This window comes from Coturnix japonica, chromosome 5, assembly GCF_001577835.2.
Source record: "Coturnix japonica isolate 7356 chromosome 5, Coturnix japonica 2.1, whole genome shotgun sequence".
Lineage (NCBI taxonomy): Eukaryota > Metazoa > Chordata > Aves > Galliformes > Phasianidae > Coturnix > Coturnix japonica.
In genome coordinates this window covers 21949876-21974202 of record NC_029520.1, presented here as the reverse complement: position 1 = coordinate 21974202, position 24327 = coordinate 21949876, and the positions used below count along the sequence as shown (strand labels likewise).

Genomic DNA, 24327 nt, shown 5'->3' with positions numbered 1-24327 from the left:
AAAAAAAAATAATCAAAAACTATCCATTATTGAAAGAATTAAGTCTCCTACGTAAAATTGGCAGAGGGCACTTTGCAACCAGCAACTAAATAAATGAGAGTAATGTTTAACTGGTTATTGTAATTACATAATCTGATTTGAAATATACGTACGTTTTTAACTTAACAGATTTTGTAAATAATATTAAGGTAGCAGAGAGGTGCACAAAATGCACACTAACTCTTGAGCGTATGCATAATTCTGCTAATATCATGTGATGGGTAACAATAAAACCGAAAATGCTGCTCATAGAAGAAAACACCTTCAACAAAGACTAAAAGGAAAAGAATAACCTGCGACAGAGAGAAGAATTCTGGATGCTTATGTACACTAGTTTACAAAGATACACTGAAAACAAAATGGTAATGATGATCCTATGAAGCCCGTTCCATTTCTAACGATAGCATGATCATTGTCAAAGGGAGGATACTGCATACTTAGACCATGTTTGTGACATTTCTATTGTATCCTTTCTATTGTTAATTACATTATTATCACGGTTTATTAATAAATTTGTCACTCTGAAATTGTAAAAATACTACTAGGCTCATGCACTGATCCTAACATGGCACTACTGTTTGCTACAAAGCACTAATGCTTATGGAACTATACACATCTCAAAATGGAAGACATTGGTGATTTTGTTGTTTTCAAACAACTTGTAACATCGTTTTGTCCACAAGTATTAAAATATATATATGTATATATATATGATCTATTGCACATGCCCCTTGTTTCTGTAATCTTTCACACAGGAAGATTTCCAACCAACACAGAGAAAAAGTGGAGCAAGAAAAAGTAAGTAGGCTGAGGCAGCATTTCCTAACAGCAGTTTTATAAGAAGCCGCTGGAAAGGTATGGCAGTGGGGCCTTCTGGGCATGCATTATTGGAGTATGACTTCTGCAAAAGCCACAGATCCCCACAAAAAACACTATGTTCTAAGCTACAACTTGAAAACTAACATTGTTCTGTTGCCAGGGTTAGAAGTCAGTTCTATTTCTTTTTGCTACAACGCAGGGTTACAAAATGTTGAGGGTTATTCTTAGAGAATTGGAAACCAAAGGGCTGAAAAGCCTCTACTCTCTAGTAGGAAACATCTTTGAATTGTTGTTCGTACCCATTGGAGAAAAAAAATACATTCCTGTCCCCCGAGTATTTTATTATCAAGCTATGCAAGAATCTACTGCTAGCTCTAATGTCAGAAGGACAAGAACGAGCAGGAGGAAGTAAAGGAAATACCAAGATTCAGGATCAGATGATTCTAACACCAGACACCTTCCAACACATAATCCTAAGATATAAACAGTATTTTCCATCAGTTAGAGATGGATCCTGCTTCTACAGACATCTACTGCAATAGATGTTTCCTATTGGTTCCAACATAAGGAGGTTCTAAATGAAGAACATGCTTTTCTAGATGCATCTAGTACCAGAAAATTCAGATCACATTCAGCAAAGAAATCCCATATTCTTAAAATAAATCAGGCCAAGTTGGTGGTTGCCTCAACAGGATTAAAGTAACTCATCTAAAATAATAAAAGGAACACAGTTCATCACAATGTTGCATATAATTAATTTCAGCACTTGTTACAGTGGGCATAATTTTGATATGCAGAGTCTCAACCACCCTGCTTAGCTTACATGTTTCCAGGACGTAAAGATCGGACCCATAAACTGGGGAGGGCTTTCACTAAATCTTACTGTTACAATGCAAGTCTAAACACAGACCTAACTATACTCCAAGGAGCAGGGTCAGTAGCAACATCTGTCCTTCCTCTGCTATGAAAACTTGGTCCCATTAAAATTTTACCTCATTTTAAGTTTCAGAATTTTGCCCTTGCAATCTAGCAGTAAGATTTAAGAAAGATTTCAATCGTTGGCTTTCCCAGCTGTTTTTTCAGGCTGTCTGGCTCTCTCCAGTAGTTTTCTGAAACGAAAGACAAAACAAAACACCCCACCACCCAGCCACGCTACTATTCCCCAAAACATAGTACGAGAGCCTATATCCCTTATTGGATCCAGATTTAAAAATATTTCAAGCTAAATCATACTTTGTAAATTGCAAGTTTGGATTAAGGTGCACTAAGAGATCCAGACTTGAAATGGAGATTATTTTTTGCCAAGAAATCTTACTTGCCACATACAATATCATAGCAAGGAGCATGTGAACAGTATAAGATCCCACCTCAAAATGATTGAAAATATCTTATATAATCACAAACAATGGAGACAGAGAACCCTGTGTAAACATAAGAACAACAGATAGCGCCATAATTTGGGAAGGAATAAGAAGAACCAGGAAAAGGTCCACTCTAAACATTTCTGCTATCTCTCAACTCATACCTCTTACATGGCCGAGCTCATTCTGGGCCTGGACGATGGAAACACACAAGTCGTCTCAGTTCTCAGTCACAAAAAAACCTAAAAATCTGATTCCATCGGCAATATGAAAAAGCTGAATGTGCATCATGGAAGCCCAGGGGACAAGCTGCAGCTTTATACCTCAGGTCTCTTCCATCTCACCAGAAGTTAATTTCTTTAATAAAGAAAGAAGTTCTGTCACATCTTTTCAACTGTAGAATGGTTTTGTTCTTTTTGCTGCTAAGGATCCATTTTAAGCTCAAAGGAGGGAATGATTAATGTGAACTTAATCATTATCTTGTAACCTTAGAGGTCTTTAAAGCTTCATTTTTCTTTGCTAAAAATGAAGTGGTGCAGAGTAATTTTTCCTTCTGATCAAAGTTCTTCATAGCCAGAACCTATGTGGTTTTACACATGCAAATATACATTTTGATCACAGACTGGGATGATGCTGTTACGCACTACAGACAAGGTGATTCTGCATTTGTTCCTGTGCATTAGCTGCTTTGTTGAGTTAACATCAAGATATTTATCTACAGAGTCAAGCCAGGATCCCGAACTACAAAATACCTGTTATGTGTGGGACTTCTCCAGTTGCTTGGCAAGTTTCTTCCTCATAGCAGAGCAGAAAGTATGTCCTGGTTTCCTGCTGCACACATGTCAAGGTTGACATGGCAATGCATGCAGGAATTCCAATATGACACAGTGAAGAACTTAACCTTCTGAAAACAAGGAAGATACCAGTGAAGAACACCAGCTACCAGCTGCATCTGATTGCAAAGTTTTTCCTCATTTTAAAACAGAGTGCAGAAAGCTGGATGAAGAGCTGGCACTGAAGACACTTCTCCAAGGAAACTAATGCTGACTTCTGTTACTTTGCTTTTGAGTTCTGATGAAACAGTAGAGTCCTTCTGTAGGAGAAGTAATCTCGAGTCAAATGTTGGGTGAGATGGCTGACATAAGAAGGGAAGAGATCTTTGTTCGTTCAGCTCCATGGAAGTGAAGGACAGGGTTTTGCTCACTAGAACAGAAACAGCCTACGAGCAAGCAAAAGGACAATCATCTCAAATGTCAGGAGAGGATCCAGAATTCCAAAATGAAGCGAAGCAGTTTAGGAAACAGCATAAAATGTAGTTCACATTGATGTACTCACCGGCTCATTACTTAAAACCAAAAACTTCTAATGTATAAAATTAGTTGGCTTCAGATGGCAATAATCCCTTGTTCTATAAGATTTTATACCTCATTCAGATGTCCATAAACTGGACAGTGATATACTATAGAAATACTGAACTATAAACTCACTCAGAAGCAGCGCATCCAAAAACACACTGATGTTAATAAGCCATGGAACTTCTCAACTGTGGCTCTGACATATGTTATGACAATGTTGAGATAGTGTCAGAATGCAGAGAGAATAAATTCTGCTATAGCAGGTCACAATTCAAAGAGACACTCTAAATTGTTACCTAATTAATAACAAAACTGTCGGTGATTTACGGGGGGAGGAAAACACTTATGACAGCTGTAAAATTACACAGATTAAGTGGGTTTTTTTTTCTCCACACTTGTTGACAGTGCAGACATAGTTCAACAACTGCCATCTTGTCACTGATCTCCTGGCCTTTCAGCAGTGACACTCCCAGAATCACCCAGACACAGAAGCTGTTAAAACATGGGTTTTTTGCTCTAATGTTGACACCAGCCTGGATTAGAAGGTAACATGAGTACAATCCTGCATTCTCCTGTACAACAATGAGAGATGTGAAAAAGGAAGTTTTTTTCTCTTCAGTTTCTTTCTCAGATATAAGAGCATGAAGATACATCACGTTTTCTAACTTCTCCCATCCCTCCCTTTCCCCTGGTCTGTCCTTGCGTGTTTTTCTCATATTACTCTAATTACCTTCATCCTTTAGTTGTTCAGAAACAACCTTCAGTTTAAAATTTTCAACTCCTGTGTTAGAAGTCGTGAGTAGACTGTGAAAATGGCAGTACAGCACGTCACCATCACCTTCGTTACGAGGCACACAAATATTGTAGCGGATCACGAGCTTGAGTCTTCATGCCCACATCTGATGGGAAGGTCTTATTCTTATCACGAAGGTGAGGAAAAACAGACCTGCAGAGATGCAAAAAACACGTCAAAGATTTGTGGCAAAGCTGAGAATGGAATCTAACAGTCTCTTATCTATCTTAACCACCAGAATACGTCATTTCATTTACAGGGAAAAATAAATCAATCAGAATTCTAGAAGTTGATTGTCATACGTGGACGTTCTGAATTTTCTTTTACTTGATAGTTGCCATTTGGTTACATTATCCAGTCCTTCTGTTTAACAAATGTACCTTTAAGATAACTACTCTAAGATAACGCAATGACACATGATAATGATGTCTCTTAGCAAAGCAAAATGACAACATGGGTCAGGTACTTACTAACTTTTAAAGCATTTATTTGTGTTAGCGTATACATAGTTAAATCAAGGCTTATTCCAAGCAAAGCCCAAGCTGAAACTGACACTGAGAAAATATTCCAGTCCTCTGACAGGATCCTAAGTTTTTCTTAAAATCCCACTAAATGCTGTATTCAGTTGGGGAAAAAAAGGAGGGGAAAGAAGGGAAGGAAGAGAAAGAAGAAAAGGAACAACAAATCTGATTCACTCACCACTATTTTACAGTGCTCAACATTCTCTTCAGAGAATCTAGAGAGAAAGAGATGAAAAAATTAAATGAAATTGCATCTAGCAAGCCCTTCACATAACAGATTATTATTTGCACAAGACAGAAGATCTTCTACATCTTCAAGGACCTAGTTAACATTTGCAGACATCCTACATCAAACACGATGTTACTTTCCAGATGATCGCAGCTACTGTCTCCTTCCAGTGTAAGAGAAAGGCCAGTTAAGTAAGTCAGGGCTAAGTATGGAAGACTCAGGATGGGTAACTTTAACAGGATGCAGTGGGAAGCATATGCCCAAAACAAGCCTGAAAAGCTTTGGTTCAAAAACCATTCTGCTTCCTGACATAAAACTGTGTGTATCATTCCTTCCCTGTAGTATACAAAGGACTAAATTGCCTTTCCCCCTGGAATCTGTTTTTACTGATTAACAGCCTACAGTCCATATTCAACTCATATCTGGAGAATTAAGTATACATCAATGCTGAAATTAATTGATTGTACATATCTTGAAATACCACATCGAGGAATCACAACACCTTTTCTCAAGGATGCTGAGCCACCACATTTTCCAAGATCAGTCTTTGAGAAGTTGGCATTTCCTTCACCCATTCTAAACCTACAACTTAAGAAAGTCTATACAAAAAGGCAGCAGGTGACATAAAGCAACTCATGCTAAAAAACGTCTCACCCGATACTGATTATTTCTTTTAAATTCACTGATTTTGGATGCCCCAGTTTTCAACTAGTCTCCTTGATACACTTTCTATCTGATTTCCATAGATGATGTGGGAGAAGGTTCACAACAGCATCAAAAGAACTTGCTAATGCAACCAGATATAATCCAAGGCTATTTAAAATTAGCAGGCACTGAAACTGACAGCGGCAGCAGCAACTCCATAATTAAAATCTTCTGGAAATGCAGGGAAAAAGTTATTTTTCTTGTTTCATACATTACTTCGGAACATATAATCTAGAACAAGAAATACTTGTGAATACTCAGCATCATATATATACTTTCCTGTTAAGCATTTTGAAACTACTATTTTTGATCTATTGCCTACTCATATTTCTTTTACTCTACTGTAAGCCAAAGCTTCATTTCCATGAATATTTTTTTTGGGGGGGAGGAAGAATGTCAATGCATCTTCATATGTTTTATGATCAATGCAAATCGTTTGGTATATTTCAAACGTTTCATTTCAAACCATTCATACACAGACATGTCCAAGCAGGTATTCAGCAGCAGCCTTAACGTTACATTGCTCACAAGCTGCTTTTACTCGGAGAATGATACAGAGCACGGAATATCAATGTGCTGTAACACATTCAGAGCATTCCTTAGGAAACGGTCTCAGAAGTAGCTGCTGCTTTTAGAACTAGCTGCCAAATCACACATTTCATCCAAGCTATTCCATTGGTTACAAACACATTTCTTATTATCAGGTCATGCAAGATGACACCCCGTGTCTACACAGGATCTAAAACTTCTCATTTAGCCGCTTTGGTGGGTTATGTTTTTCTTACTTTTACCTGACATCCACACTGAAAACGCAGCCACTTCAAACTCCGTAACAAACTAGATTTAAAGAACTATTATAAAGCACGAAACACAAGGAACTCCATGCTAGAGACTGAGTCTGACTCGCATATACAGAGAAGGACAGGTAGGCTTTCAGTGATAGCTTAACGACGGCTGAGGCCCTTTCCACCTCCCTGTCGGCTGCTCCCCGCGCCGCTCGGTTCATAGCGCATATCAGCGCAGTCTGGTCACGAAGTTACTTTGCCCCGCAGATCTCTCTCGCGTTCCGACGGTGCCGGATCATCCGTAGCAGCAGGTCCCGCCGTGCTGCGGCAGGAGGGCACGGAGCCACCGCACAGCAGCGGAACGGCCCGGCCCAGCTCCGCTGCCCCTGCCCCGCCGCGGCCCGGCCCCGCTCCCGAGTTCCCCCGGCCCCCAAAGCCGTGTGGTGTTGGCGGCAGGCCCGGCCCGCTCCCTCTCCTCGCCCGGTCGCTGCCCGTGTCCGGTCCGTCCCCGCTCTCCTGAGTGCCGCCGCAGCGCACAGGCCGCGCTGCCGTTCGCGGGGCCGGGACTCGCCCGGGTGCGCGGCGGCCCCAGCCCGGCGCCTCGGGAAGCGGCGGAGCGACCGTGCCCGAAGCCGGCCCGGTAATAAGGGAGCGGGGCAGCGGGCGGCATCCGGGCGCGGCTCCGCGGCGGAACCCTCGTCCGCCCGCCTCACTCACCTGAGCGCGGCCGAGGCCGCGGGGCCGAGGCCGGCCCGGCCCCCCCGCCCACCGCTCTCACTCCGCCATCTTCCCCTCCTCACCGCGGACACACGGCGGGGGGATCGCGGCTCTCGGCGACGACGGGCCCGCCCCCGCGACCGCCAGCCTATTGGGTGCCGCTCCCAGGCATCCGCCGTCCACTTCGGATACTGATTGGTAGCCGGCCACGTCCATCACGGAGGCTCGCCGCCCGCCTCCGAGGCTGTGGTTTCCGATTGGTCCCCTCAGAGCACACGCCCGCACAGCGATTGGAGCCGGAGCGAGAGCGGGCCGGGCTGCGCGAATCCGCCGTTGACCTCCACGGGAACGTGAAGGAGCCGCTCGGGGAGGGAAGGGAAGGGAAGGAAGGGCGGCTGCAGCGCAACGGGCCGCGCCCGCGGGATGAGCCGGTCCGGCCGCGCTCTTCTTAACCTTCTCCTTAAGCTTTTATTTTATTGCAGGCATCTGCATGGATTCATTCGGAAGGATTTTAAATTAAAACACTGTATCTTCATTCTGTACAACTTGTACCACCTCTCAATTCACAACTCAGATACACACGCTGTAGAACACTGGATAAGACACTGAGCTGCCAAACTAGAGAATCGTGTTTTTGTATAGCACGGAAGCCTGAGGAAGGCTGCTAACAGCACTTATCAATCAGCTCCTTCTCATGAAGGAACATAAAAACCACCTCTTGCAAAACCAATGCCCATCTCTGAAACCGGCCTATAGACCAGCATCACTGATGGTGCAAAATTCCATAAGCTTAAGGTCACCTTCCTATTGCTTCACATCCCAGACAGCTTCTAATTGATCTAAACTGCTAACAGCAAAGTCACATTCTGCTTTTTTCCTTCCTCCCTCCCCACCCCCAAGGGAGAAAAACCACCAAAACACACACACACAAACCTTGTTTGGAACCATGGAGAAATGTCAAGCTCCTGTTCTTACCATCCATGTGCTCCTGTGGAGCTCCTGCTTTGCACTACTGCTTTCTTCCACTTTACCAGCAGAATGAAGGATTTTGGCAGCACTCTGAAAACAAACTAAGTTACAAGAATTCATCCATAAATCACACTAGCAATATTTCAGCAGTACTTAATTTTTCAAGCCTGAGGATGCCCAGTTACAATAAATACTTTGTTTTTTTTAACACAGTGGAAGGTTTATTTATGGATTGACAAATACAATATCCAGTCTCACTGGGACAATAAGGCACAACTGTAGGTTACAACTATACAGCCAGAAAATGAGAGCAAAACTTAATTTAAAGCAGATCGCAACACCTGCAACTTCAAAAAACACTTTAGCGTTATTACAACCCTGTTTAACATGACAGTCAAAACTTCCTCCCCATACAGAGGTTTTTGTTTCAGGACTTGTGCTGCACTCTGCAAAACAAAGGACAGCATTTTGCTGTGCAATTCCTTAAAACAAACCAGAAACCCTTCAGAGACCTGCGTGTTGTTTTATACAAGTAAATGATTCAAGGAACAAAAGAAAACAGAACGAACATCTGAGGGTACTTGGAGACTGGCAGTATTCATAGAAATATTAACAAACAACAAAGAAGCAGTTGTAACAACTGATTCTTCACTATAGAAGCTCTTAGGGCTTTTTGGTTTTATAGAAGGTCCTCCCAGACCACAGGCTGCTCCAGCTGAACTATGTGAGAACATTTACCATCTAACCACAGAAAAGTGCGCTGCTGTTGAACCTTCGGTACTTCTGACATCCTGTTTTGATCAGGAGCAAATCTATTAACTGCATTAAATGAAAGATAAATGGAAGGATAATTATCTTGTACTTGCAGAGAGATTTATCTAGAAATATATCCTGAAATATCACTAGTACTCAAACTTTTAATATGTACTTCCCAAGAGATATTTGCATGCCCGACCTTCCATAAATACATCTAGCACAATCAACACAAATCTAAAAGACCAGAACATCCATATAGGAAAGTGCAAATAATCACTAGAATTAAGAAAAAAAAAACTCAGTAATGTTTCATGACACTTACTGGGGCAGTGACAGAAAGACAAATCCCAGCTTTTGGCATGAATAGTTCTCTTGCATTCTGTATGCTGGTAAACAAGTTTACACCTTCAGAGGCAAAGCCACTCAAATGGGAAGAGGGATCTTAGAGTAAAGCAACCTGGAAAAGGTACTTCATGGTCCACTGGCTCATAGGAAAGAAACATTCCTGCAGCAAATGCAGAAACAATTTAAGTGACTTAGTGCGGAGTTCCTATTTCCTTTGAAGACACCACTGTGTCCATCACCACCACGCATTCTCCTACTGTGCCTATTCTCCTACTGTGAGAGCCAATCCCAAAAAGAAGAAAGCCTCCACACCACACCTCTGGACTGTTACCATGCATTCTGTGTTAGTTTTACAGTGACGCCATAAGAACAACATCTTTTTGTAGAAGTCAAGCTTTGAAAGCAGGGAACAAAACTTCCACATAAAGAGCCAACTAAGGAAGAAAGAGATGGCTGTGATGTAAAGCTGCTACTGGAAACCAAGGTGAAGAATTATCACCACATCTAGTATTTGAGCAGATGCTTGTCTCCAAAAAGCGTTTCAGAAGGCAGTTCTGTGGCATTTTCTTTTTTCCATTCTCAGATTCAGAGCTCAGAAGAATCAGTTTGTAGATTAAACTGCAGTACATAGGAAGGAGAAACATTTACTCGCAATGCAAAAGACGACAAGAATTAAAAATTAAAAAACAGAAGGATTTTTTTTAACACTCCTTCCCAAGTTGCATGGCAGCTATTTCTCTTAGTTCCTGATGCACAGGGAATGTTCACATTGGTAGAACAAACCAGTGAAGGGTTGGAGATGTATTTTATATGCACCAGTAACAACGCTCTGGGGAAAGGTGATAAGGAAATAACGAAGTTCTATTCATTGTATAGTAACGGTAGAAAGGAATGGGTTCTCCATCCATCAGTGAAGAAATCGAATACTCATTTTCTGCTCTACATCCACCTTCTCCAAAACCTGCAATAAAATCCAGAAATAGTTATTTTAGTTAATTTACACAAGATACTTCTTTCCTGCAAGTAAAAAGAAGATGGGCAGGAACATGGAGTATCTTCAATTTGGCATGACGTTCTTTCACCTAGAGACTGCAGTGTTTTGCTGCAGAAACTTCAGCTGTTTAAACCTGAAGAAGGATGTCAACTAAAACACAACTGATGCAGGACACCAATAGCCCAGAGAGAGCTGAACTATTCTCAAAAGTAGACTGTGTAAGAATGCCTGATGAGGAAACAGAAGAATGGACTAGAAAAAGGGGCACAAGCAGTTGAACTAAAAGAGCACAGCAGACTATTTTAAAGCTGAATTTAGAGTAAGTTAAGTTCTAAGAGATTCCTGGAGATCATTTAGTTCAGCTCTCTCAGACAGCAGGGCCAGCTAGATCAAGTCACTTAAGGCCTCAACCAGTTGTTTTAAATCTCTCAAATTAAGGGTGGGTTTTATATCTCTAGCACCCAATCCTAGTAAGCATTTCCCACATTGCAACTTGTTTGTGCTGCATCATCTCATCTTTGTCCACATCCAGGATGAGTCTAGTTCCTTCAATCCCACCCCAGTAGGTTAAAACCACTTTTTAGTGGTTTTTCCACTTTTTCCTGCTGACTATCTAATGGCTCCTTACTACCAGCTGTTTCTGACAACCATCAGAAGACAATTAACAGGACTACAGCTAGAAGTTTGTATATGAGTATATACTTAGTTGTGTAACAGATAAAATACTCAAGTGAAATTGAATCAACACAATTATAGCAGAATTACTTTGCTGTTAACTGCTCATCAGCCTATTTGTGTAGAAAGCAGCATTTGTAATAGTAATATTGTTTGGTGCATTAAAAATCTCTATTGCCTCATTATGAGCTGGTTTGGGGAGTATATTGCTATCTGATTTTTAAGCTCATCACTGTTACATTAAACACCTTACTCTGGGAGATAAGTTTCATTCAGGATCTGATGCCTGTAGTAGTCTTAGCAAGAGATGAACATTCTGCAGTATGTTCAGTGCTGTAGCTTATGCTAGAGAAACATATGGACTAATTATTTGCACAATAAGAGAATAGCTTAAAAAAAAGTCCTAATAAGCCAAATGCAGGTAGAAGAAATACTTGAATAATTTATTTTTCCACGTGCATTTAAGTCTGAATGATTTGTCTGTTTACTGCAGTTCCATTTAAGTAAGTAATTTACCAACCTTTACAAACTCTTCAAAGGAGATGGCACCATCCGCATCTGTATCAGCTTCCTGGATTGTCCTGTCAGCAATGCTGCCAAGCTGCTCATCTGAGATGTTGACACCAACCATCATCCGTAACACCTGCAATGTATACAAGTCCCTAGATTATTATTTTTAATCATGAGTGATATAAAACCACAAGTATTCTTAATGCTGTTTCTCGTGTATGCTGCTTTTAAGTCATGACCTAGACAACTCAAAGATTTCCATGGAAATACTTTTAGACATTTTGGGTAGATTACTATTATTATTGGTCCTTTATATAAAGGATTCCAAGAAAGAAAGCTTTCTTCTTCAGCCAGCTTTTTCACTAAGCAGCTGAGAGGCACAGAAGTAGTAAAAAAAAAAACAACAAATAAACAAACTTCCCAAACCAGGAAAGAATAACACTTTGTTCCAATGCTTCTAATTTTTTCCCACAAAAATATATGGATACTTGATTTGAGTGTCTACAGTTCAAAATGCTTCCTACAGGAATTTTCTAAGTATAAGCACAAGTGATAGCAGCCAATACCTCCTAACATTTAGTAAAGCATCTTCTGCACAGATTGAAAGTGGGCAGTTTCAGTCAAAATCAAAACCTTGTCCTACATAAAGAACCACAAATTGCCATGTCTACTTCCCAGGATTAGTAGTATGCAATTACTCTAAGCTCAAGCTTAGCTTAAATACATACAGCCACTGATGAACTCTGATTATCTCTGCTGGTCTTCACTGCATTTACACCAAGTTTTATTCTACTTTGTGAGGACAAGGACAACCAGAATGACTGCATTCACCCCAGCAACATCCCCTAAGCTAAAAACACCCTTGAAGATGCTCTTAAGTGGCTCTAGTTTCTTTGTTGGGTTTTTAAGCATCCTAACCAAGAAGACCTTCCTTTTACGAATCATTTCTAGTAAGATCTTACTGAGCCTAACACTGTAGTTTAAAACCAAATCTAGAATCCCTGGTCTGATAAAACAATCTGGGCTACCAAATGAGGGTAAGGTTTCATATATCTCTGGTTTAAAGCTTTAGGTAACAAATAGACACAAATTCCTGCAAGGATTTCATTAAGATTGTTACCAACACCCCTCTTCATCCCAAACGGCACGAAATGTCAGATGATGGAATCTAAAGTAGTCTCCAGTTATTTACCTGAAGCAGCTCATCCCTGGAAATCTTGCCATCTTTATCTAGATCATATAACCGAAAAGCAACTGCAGGGAGAGAAATATAGTACTAAATTCAAGCATCATTGTTTTTCTTTCTGACAATTACCTATAAAACTAATAATAGCTCATTATAAATCATTTAAGATAATTAAGGTAGAATTTTGACTTGCTATACAACTCATGTTCTGTTCATGAAAAGTTATTACCACATCCAGGAATATTATTGCCAAGAAGTGAAAAACATTAAGTACATCCTCAAGTACTCAAAGTTTCAGAAGTATTCTACCTGCAGAGTTACTTCTTTAAAGCCCTGAGCCACAGAGGCTCTAAGATATAGTCAGTGCTTTAACTTCAGAGCCAGCCTTTTATTTAACACTTGTTCACTACCTACAGCTATACTTCAGCTGAAATTAACAACTTTTAAGTGCTCCAGGAAGCACTGCCTAGTGCATTCAGTAAGCACTATATTACACAGAAGACTGGAGAAAGAAAAAGAAAAGCCCATTCATATAAAAAACATGGCTTCTAAATATGAAATAACGTTGCAAACCATTTTTAAACACTTGTTATGAAGCCTTCAGGAAAAGACATATGAACTTAAGATTCAAACAATTCTATCAAATTTTACACAAATATAGGTTGACATTCTGGACAGGTAAGAATACAAGTTCATGTAAAAACCAGGTTATTATAAGATATCATTCCACACAGAAAGACCGTGTAGTAAATACTTAACACCTCTGCTCTCTTCTCAGAGAAAGAAAAGAATATGAATTGCTTCTAATGGAAGGTTCACATTTCTTACAGTGGAGCTTGCTATTTCGGCTATTCAGGGGTTCCGATCCATTCTGGTCTTTGCTCTTTTCGTTATCTTCTATGGGCCGGAAGTGGGCTAGTGTCTTCATGAATCCACGGAAATTCACTTGGTCCTCTCTGCACAAGCATTTTAGACAGTTAGCTCCAGCACAGTTCACACGGGCTTTTTATTTCAATAAAAAACAGTAAGAATGTCTCAAGTGTCCACACCATGAGAATTCTTAATTCCTATCTCTCCAGGGTTTAGCAACCTGTGACTAAAACCAGCTCTCTGCAGCTGTAACCTGGGATCATACTTCTGCAAAGATTGAAGTGTGATATATGAGGGGAAAAAAACTGCAAGAAGTCTTGTTACAGGCTGCTCCCCTCTTTGCCTATAAATTTAAATTCAAGTTTTCACCCTTTGCCCTTGCCTAAGTTATCCTGCAACTACACCCAAGTCCAGAAGTGTATCTTACTGATCTGAATCCTGGCCTACAACACTGAAAATCTCACTGCCTCTTTGGATTCAAGTTGACAGTGTCATAAGATACAGCTTCAATATGATCCAAATTAGAAAGCAGAAGTTGATCTGTTAACAAAGGCACACTTAGAAGGCAAAAAAGCAAAGAAAAATTGAATTTGTTAACTGCAACACTACTTTACATAAGGTATTACTGCTACAAGTTTGCTTTAAGAATCAAAGTCCATGCCCTTGACCCTCTTAAAAAGCAGCATAGCAAGAATGGACAACAGTGACACACAAGCAAATCTCATCACTCAAAGGATATAAAACTCCTGTGAGAGAAGAGTCTCTTATTATGTAATGAAAGTGTACAGAGGAAACAACAAACCAACATGACTAGCAGAAGTCTGAGATGTTCAGTTATCACTGAATTCAAATTCTGTGCTTTAATCATCTCTTTTCTCGTATTAGAGCTCCTGACAAACTACATTTTATGACTATTCACTAATTCAGGCGGTTGGAACTTACCCTTCTGAAAAAAAGGCATTGATAATTCGGTCTCCCAGAGGATTGATGGCAAGCTCTGGAATCCGCTGGAAGTCTTCACGGCTAAGCAAAGCAAGAACACAACACATCTGTATAAACAAGTATGCAAGTCACAGGAGAAAAAACTGCTTCATAAGAATTGAGATGCTAACACTATTTGTGCTAGACACAACCCTAGAAACGGTGCTCACTAGTTCTCAGTTTAAGGAAGGAAAACTTCTGAAACAGTTTTGAAGTAAACTTCTTAAACCACATATTTTGGAGCTACATCTGACAATGATTTCTCCAGACTAGTTCACTTCAGATTCACCAATTCATCACCAATATTCACCGCACTTGTAAGCCATTCTCCCTCCTGCTCATAATTATATATAAGCACATAGCTAGTATACACATAGCTATGCTTATATTGTGTCAACTGTTCTGAACTAGAAGACAAAAGCTATGCTGATCTAAAATAATGTATTCATGTCAGTATGATCATGAAAACAGGGTCCATTTTATCATTAAAGTTGCCCTGTCAATTTTTCTTCCAGCCTAACAATATCTCCTTGACAGGAAAGTGGAGTAATCCCATTGTGGTCAAGGCAGACTCATTAAGCAATTCTCTGTGAATACCTCCAGAATCAAAGGTTTTTTCACTACAATAAAGCACAGCAGTTCATTAGTAGAAGATACATTTCATGGTCATCTGGGTTTTAAAGTACAATAACAGCAACACACTAAGGCTACAAAAACAAAACCCACAAAATTGGCCTCCAAATCCCAGCCTATTCCGTATTAAGTATACTGGCCTCTTTAATAACAGCATGATCTTAAAAACAGGAGGAAGGTCAGAGAAAGATCAAGCAAGACGTTCTGACTGCAAATGAACTCTAAAGTATTCCTAGTACTTAGTTACACCACAGCACTGTTAGTCCCAATTATAGTACGTCTGTTACAACATGGCTAAAACTGTTTGACCTTCTAACAGAATGACCTGATCATATTTTTAAGCCTACATCTGCTCTGACCAGGTATTATTTTTTAATTGGCAAAGTCACCATCTGCATAACATAATCAACTAGCTACCCTACCCTTCAGGACTGCTACCTTTTCAAGCTATAGCTGAAGGGTAGAGCATGCATTAATGACCCAGGTAGGAGGAGCAGTGATGTGGGAAATGTGCACTCTAGAAACAATATTTCAGCAACACGCTTCAATGCTAAAATTTAGGATCTAAAAGCAGCAACTGCTCTCAGATTCCATTCAAGATAAAAATCTCAACACTTAGAATTTTTCTACTTGCACCTCACTGTTTCTTAGTATCAAGCCTAAATTAACACTCAGCATTCCAACCTCCAGTTCCACTTTATAGCAGATTAACAATTAACCACAAATAACTCCCCAGGTTTCAAATCTATTTGTCCTGTCATTACCAGGATTGCAGTAGACCATTTTTGCTTGTAAAGAGCACATTACTGAGTGAGTGGTTATAATTGAAATAGCTCTAACAGCCATAAAAGTAAATGAATGCATGATGCAAGTTATTCTCCACTTCATAAAGGAAAACTTCCTGCGGTCATTTGGGACCAGCTTCCTGTGGCTGAGGCTGGAGCTTACAAGAAATCAGCTGCCCTCTGCTTCTGTTTTGGTGACACAGCAACATGCTCTTCTCACATGGCTATTTCCAGGGCCCAGATGCCACTAAACCCTTGCTTAAACATAACATGCAGAGCAACCTTTAGCTTCATGTTATTATGGAGACTGAATGTTTTGTATGTATGCCAGAGCATTCATAGTTTGCAGCAAGGAAATTCTGAATTTTAAGACTGGACTCTTTATTTTCCTTCCATTATTTCTGGCTGTCTGCCCTTTTACTTCAGTGTGTAACGAGTGGGTGAAGCAAACTAAAACAGTAAAAAAAGGGGGAGATGTCCAGATGGTGAAGACAATAAGAAATATTTAAACTTCTAGAAAAGAATTAAAAGGATATAATATGAAGTAGATTAAATAGCAATGTGGCCAGATTTAACAGGATACTACTGAAAAGACATTTTATTGTTCTCTTCCCCGTTAACATCAGCTTTAACATTCATCAGACTGCCTGATGGTCTAATGCACCTCATAAACAAAAAGGAAAGCTCCCCACCTTCTTCTTCTCCATTCTCAGTTATCACCGATTAATTTGAACTGCTTCTGTTTGCAGATACCATCTCAGCTTAGAGATGTGCTGAGAGCATGGAGAAGTGACACAATGATCATTCTCTTTTAACAGCCATGCCAGCCATCTCATCCAACTCCATCCTTACACAAAGTTAAAAAAAAAAGTTTAACTGGGGAAAAATTGCTTTATAAACATTAGGCAAAGAATGCCAAAAGCAAGGATGATTAGAAGTGACAGAAAGCAGTACAAATAAAGGAATGCACAGCAAGGACAGAAGCATAAACTATTATAGTAACCTATCATTCACTGATCCAAACCCATGAGCTGCCTGCTTTGACATTTTTAGATAAAGCCAGAAATCCTTCACACTCTCATAAGCAAAGGCAAAGAACTCCGTACTCAGAGAGCCGTGCTTTCTAAGCTTCTGACCCACTACCCCAGCACTGTTTTTCAGGAAATACTTTTCCATTACTTAACCTTAATGACTGCTTCCACATATTGTGAGTGCCATAACAGGTTTCAAGATTTGAATGCCCCTCTAAGACAGCCATGGCAGGGAGATGGCCATGCTCAGGGGCCAACACTGCAAGTTAAGAGCACAGTTTGCACATCTGATGATTTTTCCAAATGAATTTCACTTTCCCAAATACCATGTGATTATCAACAAAGGAAGTTAAACATCTCCTGGTATTTAACTCTATGAAACCAACCATTGAGCAATATGCATCATTCATAGAATATCTGACTGACTATTCCTCTTACACAAAATATAATCCCTTTGACATTTAAAACTTCAAATTCACCAACTGAGTTCATAAAAGTCAAAGGGAGGAATTGAGAAAGCATGTGCATAAATCCAGGTTCTGAATGTGCTGGACTGTTCTGGATGCCCTCATCTTTAGCCAGCAAAGACAAAAGCCACATGTAGATTTTGATGATGCTGTTAGCATTCACTCCAAGTAATTCCATTGAGACATCAGTAGTATTTTAACCCATAGATTATCAACTAGTTAGTTTGACATAATAGCCAGCATTACAATTTAGGATACATCCGCTTAAGCCTGTCCTGTCACTGAAGAAGTCCCCTCCCATCCCATGACAACTCCCACACTCCATTTTGCCATCCCTTCAGCTAGGCCAGTCCATGTCCTTGCAGTACAATCACAGTCCAAAAGACTGGAGTCAGGTTAAAAACATCTACACAAACCAGACAGGGATGAAGTGTACTTTTAACCAAAACTAATCAAAACTTGTGTTTACACAACAGGACAGCACAACTTAAATGTTAACTGATAACTTGGCAATTGGTGGCACCTTAAGGAATTGCATGAATCATGGAAGTAAATGGCAGGAAGTAGTTTTATATCTAGACAAGTATATAGGTAGGTCCAGCTTTATAGGCCATTCTACAGCCACACTTGGCAAGATCAGACCATGGAAAAACCCCAGGTGATCCTTGAATCTATGTTTACTGGGTTTGGCAGCAACAGAATAGCTATGAAGAAAATTAATCCCATTCCCACCAGACCAGTACACAATGTTATGAGGTCTCTTTCCTCTTCCCTGCATCATCTCAAACTTCCTTTTGCACTGGTTCCAACATATTTGGCTACACGGTGTTGTGAAGCAAAACCTGTCTGTAAACAGGTCAGATTCCTTTTTTGTTCGTTCTTTTGGCAAGTTTTCAAAGATGTAGATCAGCTTCCAAGGATGAGCCTTGAACACCAGAATCAACACAGAAAACAGAATCAACACATACTTCCAACTGCAGTACAGTCTTAGACCTGCTTATGTTGGTTGCAAAACTGCAGTTCTGGTATGTTCAACCATGAACAGCTCATCTGTTAGACATGTGTAGGCATCATCAACAGAACAGTAAACAATCAAATATAGTAAGAATTCACAATTAGTCCAATAAGTAAAGAGCAAACCAGTACCATGCCAATAACCAGGCAGCGCTTTCCAACAGTTTCAGTGAATCAAAGTGAAAAATACTTTGCAGATGAGATTTAAGGTTCATTTTTATTTAACTGTGCATTAGGCTTATGTGACAGGTTTTGGTAGCAAAGCACAGCATCTATCCCATGGTAGGTAAGAACCAGCTCAAAAAAGGATCTATTAAAGGCCAAATCTGAGGCATTGTACAACACTGTTTACAGCTATTAGAGCATATTTAAGACCAGGGAAAAAAACTGCACAACAGCAGCTGTTAAGAGGAGTGAGAAAGCGAGAGAAACAAACCACAAGCCTTTTTCATCACATTTTCTCTCCCCATTCTACTGAAGAAGAGTGAGAAAACAAAGGTAGAGCAGAGCTACCAACTAGTGCGAAACCACTATAGACTGCAACTAATCAGTTCACTTTTGTACAGCTTTGGAACATCCTGTACATCTTACCTGCTAGCCACTACAAAGAAAAAGAATCAAATGAGAACTTGTTTAGTCACTGATTTAGTTCCAGCACTTTCACATTATTTTTGAGCATATTAGCAGGCAGTTATTGTTAAAGACATAAGGCATCATAAATAATTAGAAGTTCATGCTCTCAGCATATCTTTCTTTTGAAAGTCAAAACAGAGACAACCTACTGGAACAGTTCTTTTAATAATTGTCTATAAACTAGAAGCAGCTTATAGTATAAGTGACAATAAAAAAATATGGTTCAACATTTCTAAACATGTTGTTAAACCCTGAAAATCAACTCTGAGCTTTCCTATATTAATTACTACAAACCTTCAGCTCTACAATAAAGACAGCTGTTATTTAGAGTACCTTTACTCAGTCCAGCAATCAGATTTCTCTTGGTCTTTCATAAAAGTTTGAAATTCCACGCAGACAGTGAGTATGAAGGAACCTGTTACAGTAGCCTCAGTGATTCACCAAATGGTAAGAACATACACACACATCCTGCAACAGCAAGCCACCACCATTACAGACATATCAACAGAGATAGACAAATTAGTGGCAGTACCTACCTAAGGGTGCCATTTTCTCCTTTGTCTAGGCTGGTGAAGCGACTATACAGGCGAGTGATTTGACTGTGGGAGACTGAAGAAAGAAAGAAACGAGCATGTCAGTGATTCCTTATAGGACTACACACCACACTGCACCAAACTGCTCTGCCAGGAGATTTGAGTCACGGTTCCAGTGTATTTTATTTCTTTTCTTGCTGGAAATTATCTCAACAACAGCCTTCCCCAGTCTTTTCCACATCATTCAGGACTCTGCAGGCCTTTCTTGTAGCATCTTTATTTCTCTTTATCTCTACAGTTAGTCTCTTTTCATCCATCTTTAGATGGAAATGTGTTGTTCCTCTGCGTCTAGAAAGTGACTAGGCTTGACACCTGATCACTTCTTTCCCTTTACAGGATTGTCTGAATCTGAACAGTTTATTCATTTTGCGGTTCACTAAAGTATGTTGCAGGCTTCCGGGACAATGTGTTCAAAACTGAAAAGTAAACTTCTAAACAGGTTCAAGAGTGAACTGGAACCCAAAGCAAGCAGAAAGAAAACAATCACTACAGACTAAACCTGCAATTTACAAGAGATATTCCAAGGCCACTTGTTAAATTTAGCACAACAGCATCAACATTACCAAATTATTAGGCATTCCAGAGGTACCAGACATCCAGCTCTTTAGAGGAATCTGTGGTCAAAACAGGTGGGAATCTATCTAGAATATTAACTCCTGTAAAACTGACAGAATATGTTGGCTTTTCAGAGCTTCCTCAAACCAAGTTAGTGAGTACATGAAGACTGAATTGAGCTGTAATGTTTGCTCAGTAAAGGTGTGATTCCATCCATTGTTGAACTAGCACATGCTGCAATGTTTGGATTGAATTGTTTTAAAAGCCTTTACCAGCCCACATACAAAATTTATTTGGGAACAGGTTGCACAGCACTTGTCTGATCAGTAACAACTGAGGTAATTTTTTTGTTATCAGTTCTGTTATTTCTCCAGTCTATTTGTTTAGGTTCAACTGCTCCCTCTTCTAGGATGACCTGCCAACAACTGTTCTTTTTCACGTCTCCTAAGCAACCTCCATTCTTCACACTGGGTTGGGCAACTTGCTCACATCCACATAAGGCAACTTCTCTCCCATCAAACAGGGCAGCTTGCTCAATTGCAAGTTAAGCAACACACACACAAAGTAGATAATACTATTTTCAAGACTAACATCTGCATTTTACTGTTTTAGATACTATACATGCAATCAAAACAACGGATTATTAAGTGAGTATCCTGGGGTTACACCTTTGGTAAAAAACTTCCAACTCCTCCATCCACCATTTTCAAGTCAGTGCACCCAGCTCCATTTTTGGAACAATTCCATAACAGAACGTGATGAGTTGGCACATATTGACAGGAGACGAGGTGTTTGTTACTACCATACCGGATAAACAGCATATCAAAGCAATATGACAAAGGAACATGATTCAGATCCAGCATTGCACTCTTTCTTAATTTCCTATTTGACTCTCAACCCTCATGAAAGCTGCAGCATCAGATGCTTTTCAAAGCTTCCTCAGGCAAAAGAATTCTCTGCTGACCAAAAGAAAACCAGAACAAGGTTACAGCTTACCACTGCTTCTCATAACAAAAACTAAGACATAAAGCTACTTGAAACATGACTTTATAATGCTCTCAATAAGGCCCTTACAGAAGTTTAAGTCAAGCCATCAAAGAGAGCAGCTTTATCTTCTATTTTACTTTTGCTAAAATAATTAGAATGTTTTTAGTAGGTAGATATGCTGAAACATGACCAAAACACTAGCACAAGATCATAAGCATACAGTACTTATCCATTTCTAATTATATTAAAAATGTGACATATTCAGAGAAATAAAGATCAAACCTGGAAGAGCACTGCAGATTCAGGGTTTAGTTTTTTTTAAAGCATCCTTAACAGTGACAGTACCTTTATTCCATGATATATGAAAACATAGTTCCTAAACATATAAGTAACCATAAGAAAACCCATCACCTCTTACTTAATTCTCCTAAACTCTCACATAAATACGAGTTTATTATTAATCCGTAAGTGAGCAGCTTCAAAGCACGGAAACAAAGAGTATGAACCAAAGGGATGAACACTTACATTCCAATGTCTTTCCAAAGAGCTTACAAGAATGTTAACAAGGAACATCTTGGACACCCTATCTGTTTTTAATAGTGATCACTGAAAGGACAAAGTACTTTTCTCTCAAACTGGAGATTACCTGCCAGTAAACCTAAGTCTTAATGGGCACATCAGACCCCAGTTCTTGGAAGAACCACCTTTGCAGATGTTTCTGAACTTATATGTTAGTGCCTTCCATCACAACATAAAGGAAAATGTAATACAGAACTTCACTCTGAATTTAAAATTGCATTCAAGAGATTTTAAGTGTCATTGTACGGATTGTGAAAGACTGTGTTTCAAGGTCCCATGAAAATATCTTTTTAATCTGTTCGACTAAGAAACACTAACATAGAGCTTACCACTAGTGTTAGTATTATCAGCTATTCAGTTTTGTACTACGTAAAATTCAATCACATGGATTGCTGAATTAATTCCAATAAGTTCAATGCTGGGTTTGCTCTTTTGTACTTACTCCAGACAAACCGGAACAGACATTTTTCTCAAGGAAGCTAAAACAGAATAATTCAGAGAACTTAGCACACCAGTCCATGAGTGGCAAGCAGTACTTTCTCAAACTCTTTAACAAGTTAAGTATTATTAGAATCAAGTTTCTAGCAAATGATCACCTAGTTTATTCAGTAATACTACTGCCATATTCTTCCTATAGACTTTGTTCTTGATAACTTCAGAGTCCTGTATTCCTCCTATCTTGTAGCTCATAGAAGTATTTGCACCTGTGTGAAGCATGTAACAGTTCTAGAGTTTGGTGGAATTTTCCATCTACCTACAAAAGCAGAAAAGGCAAAGGAAAAGACATTCAAAGGAAAAGACATTCTTAGACTCCATTTACAGACTAGAGGGGGGAAGAAAAAAAAGAATTTGATAAAGTTAAGAGGCACTTTATGACAGCTCACAAGCAAGCATGAGTCACAGAATATCAGTAATACTTGATTAATCAAACTGCATTTTACAACAGATAAAACAGAGTCATAAAAACACGGAAATTAAGTAAATTCAAGCCATGGATCTTAAACCTTCTTTAACCCATAACATAGGTACTTAAGTAAAGCATTTAGAGGGTAACTAGAGTTTGAGGGGTTTATTGCTCAGGTCATGCCTATACAGCCATCTCAATTTATGCAGCCATTCAAGAAATAAAACTACAAATTAAACTGAATCAATAATAAATCAAATAGCAGCAGGAAGGAAAAGAATCAAACTCCCTGGAAAAGCATTCCAGATTTGTTTTTTTTAAGAGCATATTAAATAGCAAGGCCACCTCCAACCCATGGATTCTTGTGGTTAAAGAGAATATAAATGCAGACCTTTACATGCTCAATTGTTTATCATAGCTCTGCTGTACAAAGTTCACCTGACATAGGGAAAAGAGCATGGGAAGGATCATGGAAAGTATGTTAACTCAGCTGACCAATACATTGGCCAGTATTCCCTTCTCCTGTATGCCTTTTCTGGACCCACTCATTTCTCTGCCATAAATAAGCTATTACTTAAGATGTATATAATACAACATTTTGATCGAAAAGAAAGCAAAGTATTTTTACAGAGCAAGGAAAAACCAGCAAGCATAAGCAGAAACACTTTAAGAGACGCTGATTTACCAAAGAACAGCAGGAAAAAAAAGCAAACAGAGCAATACCATGATACCACAGCCTCTCTGCTCTGATCAGGTAGAAAGTGGCACTGAATTTACCATCACCTTCACCCTGAGGTAGGAAGGCACTGAGGAAGCAGCGGGTGCCCCATTACTAGATGGGCCTAAGGCCAGGCTGGGTGGGCTCTGGGCAGCTCGAGCTGATGGGGACAGTCCTGCCCCACGGCACGGGGTTAAGGGGCAGCTATAGTAACGCCCTCCAAATTGTTAGCTAATACAATAATTCACTTTTCTCTCTATCGTTGTTCAACACAAGACTTCCACAAGTTACACTAGGTGCCCTATATCCTCGATAACCTTAGTTTTTGTGGTAACGACACAACTAACCCTCAAGAAAGGAAAAAAAAAAGGAAAGAAGTACTATACAATGAGTGAGCAAAGGCCCCTGGGCACTGTGAAGCGGGTGACGACCCCAGCTCTCGGGTGGGCCTCTGCAGGCACTAACACAGCCCGCCCAGGCGGCAGCACGGCCTGACCATCCCAACCCCATCCCAGGAGCCGTGAGGGGAGGCAGAGGACAGCCACCTCCCACCACCGCACGCTTACAGCCCGTCTCCTTCTTGATCTCTTCAATCTCCTCATCCCGAAGCAGCGTAGAAGCCCGGGAACCCATCTCTGGATCCGACCGGCAGCAACAGCACCCCAGCTCCTCGACCCGAACCCGGCAGCACTGAGGAGAAGAGTGGCGACACGCCCCTTATGGCGCCGCTCCCGTCCCCGCCCCGACAACCGCCCCTAAACGCCAGCCGGCGTCAGCGAGGGAGAGAGAGCCGAGGCCTAGCGCTCCCAGCGTGCTGT

General features: G+C 40.1%; 1 protein-coding gene across 3 annotated transcripts; it reads right to left on the bottom strand.

The window, feature by feature from the left end:
* Positions 1 to 8495: 8495 nt before the first annotated feature.
* On the bottom strand, positions 8496 to 24280 carry CHP1 (calcineurin like EF-hand protein 1). 3 transcript variants are annotated; one of them, XM_032445146.1, is made up of 7 exons: positions 24055 to 24280; positions 19710 to 19782; positions 14572 to 14652; positions 13588 to 13715; positions 12766 to 12827; positions 11584 to 11706; positions 8496 to 10355 (listed from the first exon to the last, which is right to left on the bottom strand). In XM_032445146.1, the coding sequence occupies exons 1-7, from the start codon at positions 24140 to 24142 to the stop codon at positions 10302 to 10304; spliced, it is 609 nt and encodes a 202-aa protein (XP_032301037.1). In that variant the 5' UTR covers positions 24143 to 24280; the 3' UTR covers positions 8496 to 10301. The 3 variants fall into 3 exon arrangements, with proteins under 3 accessions (XP_032301037.1, XP_015719753.1, XP_032301036.1); XM_015864267.2 differs by having other exon boundaries at positions 24076 to 24272; XM_032445145.1 differs by lacking the exon at positions 24055 to 24280 and adding an exon at positions 22484 to 23057.
* Between the last annotated feature and the right edge of the window lie 47 nt (positions 24281 to 24327).